The sequence below is a fragment of the Cebus imitator genome, unplaced genomic scaffold, assembly GCF_001604975.1.
Source record: "Cebus imitator isolate Cc_AM_T3 unplaced genomic scaffold, Cebus_imitator-1.0 Scaffold31, whole genome shotgun sequence".
In the NCBI taxonomy this organism is placed as follows: domain Eukaryota; kingdom Metazoa; phylum Chordata; class Mammalia; order Primates; family Cebidae; genus Cebus; species Cebus imitator.
Genome location: NW_016107346.1, coordinates 8,137,766 through 8,143,765, shown reverse-complemented (window position 1 = coordinate 8,143,765; position 6,000 = coordinate 8,137,766). Strand labels below are relative to the sequence as shown.

At 36.0% G+C, this 6,000-nt stretch overlaps 1 protein-coding gene across 1 annotated transcript; it reads left to right on the top strand.

Moving 5' to 3' along the window:
- The first annotated feature begins 444 nt into the window (after positions 1–444).
- On the top strand, positions 445–1,359 carry LOC108301011 (60S ribosomal protein L6-like). Its single transcript, XM_037736963.1, has one exon. The coding sequence runs from the start codon at positions 806–808 to the stop codon at positions 1,334–1,336; it is 531 nt and encodes a 176-aa protein (XP_037592891.1). The 5' UTR covers positions 445–805; the 3' UTR covers positions 1,337–1,359.
- The last annotated feature ends 4,641 nt before the right edge of the window (positions 1,360–6,000 follow it).

Genomic DNA, 6,000 nt, shown 5'->3' with positions numbered 1-6,000 from the left:
CCAACCCAAATGCCCATCGATGATAGACTGGATAGGGAAAATGTGGCACATATACACCATGGAATATTATGCAGCCATCAAAAACGATGAGTTTGTGTCCTTTGTAGGGACATGGATTAACCTGGAAACCATCATTCTCAGCAAACTGACAGAAGAGCAGAAGATTAAACACCACATGTTCTCACTCATAGGCGGGTGTTGAACAATGAGAACACATGGACACAGAGAGGGGAGCACTACACACTGCGGTCAATTGGGGGGAAATAGGGGAGGGACGGTGGGGGGTGGGGAGCTGGGGAGGGATAGCAAGGGGAGAGATGCCAGATGTCGGTGATGGGGAGGAAGGCAGCGAATCACACTGCCACGTGTGTACCTATGCAACAATCTTGCATGTTCTTCACATGTACCCCAAAACCTAAAATGCAATAAAATAAATGGAAAAAAAAATACATCTCGCTCTTTCCCATCTTGCAAGATGGCGGGTGAAAAAGTTGAGAAGCCGGATACTAAAGAGAAGAAACCTGAAGCCAAGAAGGCTGATGCTGGTAGCAAAGTGAAAAAGGGTAACCTCAAGGCTAAAAAGCCCAAGAAGGGGAAGTCCTATTGCAGCCACAATCCTGTTCTTGTCAGAGGAATCGGCAGGTATTCCCGATCTGCCATGTATTCCAGAAAGGCCATGTACAAGAGGAAGTACTCAGCGGCTAAATCCAAAGTTGAAAAGAAAAAGGAGAAGGTTCTTGCAACTGTTACAAAACCAGTTGGTGGTGACAAAAACGGCGCTACCCGGGTGGTTTAACTTCGCAAAATGCCTAGGTATTATCCTACTGAAGATGTGCCTCGAAAGCTGTTGAGCCACGGCAAAAAACCCTTCAGTCAGCACGTGAGAAAACTGCGAGCCAGCATCACCCCCGGGACCACTCTGATCATCCTCACTGGATGCCACAGGGGCAAAAGGGTGGTTTTCCTGAAGCTGGCGAGTGGCTTATTACTTGTGACTGGACCTCTGGTCCTCAGTCGAGTTCCTCTGCGAAGAACGCACCAGAAATGTGTCATTGCCACCTCAACCAAAATTGATATCAGCAATGTAAAAATCCCAAAACATCTTACTGATGCTTACTTCAAGAAGAAGAAGCTGCGAAAGTCCAGACACCAGGAAGGTGAGATCTTCGACATAGAAAAAGAGAAATACGAGATTTCAGAGCAGCACAAGATTGATCAGAAAGCTGTGGACTCACAAATTTTACCAAAAATCAAAGCTATTCCTCAGCTCCAGGGCTACCTGCGATCTGTGTTTGCCCTGACAAATGGAATTTATCCTCACAAATTGGTATTTTAAATGTCCTGATGATCTAATTAAATAGCTGATTACCTTTAAAAAAAAAATACATCTCACCTGACAATCCTTGTGTTTCCCTTATCATGCTCTAAATTTAGAACAATAAAAATAAGACATGTTTTATGCCTAAAAAAAAAATAAAAAATAAAAGACATAAAATTATAAGAAGGATTATAACTGTGTATTGCTGAGTTTTTAACATATAAATACTACATATACACACATATATATACACAGAGAAGGGCAAAGAATTATATAGCGGTAGCATTTCTATAAGTCATTAGAATTTAGTGAAAACACGAAGTACATTCTAATAAATTAAAATGTATACTGTAAGCCCTAGAGCAACCACTAAGGAAATAACATAAAATATCACATAAAAATTAGGTGAATTAACATGTTAACTAGAAAGTATTCACTTAATGCAAAACAACAACAACAACAACAACAACAACAACAAAGGAGGAACACAGGGAAAACAAAACATGAGATATACAGAAAACAAAATATTAAATAGCAGAGGTAAATCTAACAATATCAGTAATAATATTAAGTGTGAACATAAATCAAACAATTTAATCAAAAGGCAGAGACAGACTGAGTGTGATAAAATGATCCATCTATATGCTATCTACTGAATACACTTTAGATTTAAAAATATAATAGATTGGCCGAGGCAGGTGGACTACCTGCGGCCAGGAGTTTGAGATCAGCCTGGCCAACATGGCAAAATCCCATCTCTACTAAAAATACAAAAAATTAGTCAGGTGTGGTGGCAGGCACCTGTAATCCCAGCTACTCTGGTGGCTCAGGCAGGAGAATGGCTTGAACCCAGGAGGTGGAGGCTGCAGTGAGCCAAGATCGTGCCACTGCACTCCAACCTGGGCAACAAGGGTGAAACTCTGCCTCAAAAAATACATATATATAAAATAATATATATATAACATTATATATATATTTTGAGATTGAAGGCAAAAAGACTGAAATAATATATTATGCAAACAGCAACCATAACAGAACTTGAATGACTGTAAAATATAAGACAACACAGACATTAAAACAAAAAATACTGCCAGAGGCAAAGAGAGAAATTTTATAATTATAAAAGAATTATAAACATATACACACCCACCTAACAATGGAGCCCTAAAATATATAAGGCAAAAACTGATGGATGTGGAGTGAGAAATACACAATTCAATAATAATAGTTCCACTTTCAATAATGGATAGAACAAGTGGCAGAAGATAGATAAGGAAACACAAAATCTGAATAACACTATAAATCAAGAAGACTACTGACATCTATAGAACACTCCACACAAAAACAGTTTAACACACAGTGTTTTCAAGTGAACACGGAAGATTATTCAGGATAGACAAAGTGTTGGGCCATGACACAAACCTCGATAGATTATTTATTTATTTAGTTGGTTTTCTTTTTTATTATATTTTAAGTTCTGGTGTACATGTGCAGATCGTGCAGGATTGTTACATAGGTATACACATGCCATGGTGGTTTGCTGCATCCATCCCCCCATCATCTACATTAGGTATTTCTCCTAAAGTTATCCCTCCCCAATCCCCCCACCCCAGATTTTTTAAAGGTTTAAATTGTATAAAGTATGTACTCTACCCACAATGAAAATAAATTAGAGATTAGTAACAGAAGGAAATTTAGGAAATTCAAAACCGTGTGAAAATTAAATATGATTATTTATTGATTACTTCTGAATAATCAATAGGGCAAAGAAGAAATCACAAGGGAAATTAGAAAATGTCTGGAGATAAATGTAAGAGAAAACACAATATATTAAAATTTGTGGTATGCAGCTAAAGCAATAAAGGAAATTTTAAAAATTTATTTAATAGAGGAAAATTTACAGCTACAGGCATTTAGATTTAAGTAAAAAAAAAACTTAAATACCATAACATTTCATTTTAAGAAACTGTAAAAGGGAAGAGAAAATTAAATCCAAAGCGAGCAGAATGAAGGAACTAATAAAGATCACAATGTAAATAAATGAAATAGAGAATAGAACAGCAGAGAAAAGCAAAAAAATCAAAAGTTGGTTCTTACAAAATATCAACGAAATTGGCATAATTGTAGCTTGACCCCATTGTCTTCAGAGAAATTAAATGATCACAGCATAGTTATAACTATTCTTAAAATGAGCATTTTACTTCTACTTTAATAAGCCATAGCGTTAATTTTTTGGCATTAATTTTTAAGGAGTCACATTTGTACTGGCTTTTATTAATTTGTCATCTATTGGAATATCTAGATCATTTTTCCCTTTGAATGTTAACCTCTGTTGCTTACTTGAGGATGAGCTATCTAAGCAAAAGTAAGTTTAAATATTGTATCTTTATTTAAAGCAAAAAAGAATCACATTTATGTATATTTATAGGTGAGTGTATATATATGCATACAAATACACATTGTGTGTATATACAATTATATATGTATTTCTGCTGTTAGCTATAATTATTAGTCATCTTAGTCCTCCAAAAGCTCCTTATCTCATACGCATGGGGAATCTTTCCTCAGGTTCCCCTACCCAGCCTCTTGTACTCTCCACTTTCGCAAATGCAACTGGGACCCAGTGCCCCCTTTCTTCTCAGTTGGCCTCAAAATCCCTGGATTATATCTGAAAACGTTAAACAAAATGCTTCCAGTCTGGAGAGAGCATGTACTGATTTTGAGAGGGACACATTAATTTAATGGTATAATTTATTTAGTTATTTAATTTATACAGAAGAGTACATACAGATTCGGTAATAATAGACCAAGCCATTACACCATAAGAAAATTCACTCAAGGAAATGATGAGTAGACTATTAAAAAAGTAGGGCTATGAAGAAAATGTCAATCCATATTAAAACAGCACATTACAGTCGGACGTTCCTCTCAGCATGTCTGAGTTTCAGCATTATATCATTTTAACGATGATATCATTTCAGGAAATAATATTTCACATGCTGTGCTTACAAGTATCAATCTGGATAAACCTCCCTTACTCAACAAATGCTGTGGTACTGAGCCAAGAAATATAGACAAGCACAGTAAAGAGATAATACTAATATGTAAGAATTTTGCTCAAAATCATTGGCCTTTCTACTGTGAGAGATTTTATTTTATAAGGCTGCATGCTTTATAAAATAAAAGAGCAAACCAAGATTCACTCACTTGTTTCTGAAGTAACCACCATAGCTAGCACACAAAGGTACATAATTCACTTCAGTAACAGACTAGAAAAGACCATTTATAGTAATGCATAAAACCAAAGTAATGCTACAAAACCAGAAAATAGATAAGTGTGTTAGAGGAGCCATCCTATGATCCTAGGGAACCAAAGCAAGCAGTGTAATAAAAATGCACAAACTCTACCAGGGGGAAAAAAAAAAAAAAAAAACAGCTGGGTACAGTGGCTCATACCTGTAATCCCAGCACTTTGGGAAGCTGAGGTAGGAGGATTGCTTGAACCTAGGAGTTTGAGACCAGCCTGGGCAACATAGCAAGACCCCATCTGTACAAAAATTTTTAAAAATTAGCTGAGTGTAATGGCATGCACCTATGGTCCCAGCTACTGAGGAGGCTGAGGAGGGAAGACAGCTTGAGCCCGGGAGGTCAAGGCTACAGTGAGCCATGATCGCACCACTGCACTCCAGCCTGGGTGACACAGTGAGACCCTGTCTCAGAAAAATAATTAAAAAGAACATTGAAATGCATTTGAAAGGAACCAGTATAAAATAATTTGATAGAGCAGTATAATAATCATATATTTAAATTAGGTTCACAAAACTCAGAAGAACGATTTGTTAGTCTTCAGAATTGGGTCACAAACTCATACTTATTACACAAGAAATGCAACTTTGAGCATAGCCTTTAGGGAGCTAAGGAGACTCCATTAAAGACCATAGCAAGGATTTATAAGAAAATAGGAAGACAGGAAAGAGAAAAGTAAAAGATTCTTATGATAGCGTTATTGTAAAATATTAATATATTTCAAGTACCTAAATTCATCATTTCAAATAATTTTTGAAGAAATAACTGTTTAGAAATCATAACTGACTTCAAACTCAGTAGCTTCCACTCATATTCCTTTTTTCTTCTTTTACTGTTCCAGGGTGAATCACTTATAATCACTGTAGCCAATATTTGTAGAGTGTCAGCTGGAAATTTTCTTTATGTCATTAACACTTTCAGTTGATTCCAATCTAAGTTTTTAGTAGCTGATATTATTATCAGAACATATTTAATTAATTCATTATGCCCACTGGTTGCTAAACTGTAATAGGGGAGAGGAACTCTAACAGCAATATACTAAAGATCAAAAAGATAATACCTGCTTCTTTTGAAACTATAGCTTATGAACTTCAGAATGGATCCTCATGTCAATTTCCTTCTCCTACTTCCAACAGAAAGTTGTGTGTTGTCTCAGATAAACCAAAGAAAAGACAGAGTTCTGGTGGTGCTTGGAATTTCAAAATAGGATTTATATACAACAAATTTTAAATTTAAATTACTCAGAGGGTTAACAATTCTTTTTTCACAAACACCCTTACTTTAGCAGGAGTCGTTGTTTTATATTAAACATGATATTTGAAAGCTGAGAACTCTTTTTCAGGAGATTTCCTTGTCATCCAAGGAAGAATATGTTT

Coding starts and splice junctions, on each gene's coding strand:
- LOC108301011 (XM_037736963.1), top strand. CDS start 806: ATGCCTAGGTATTATCCTACTGAAGATGTGCCTCGAAAGCTGTTGAGC.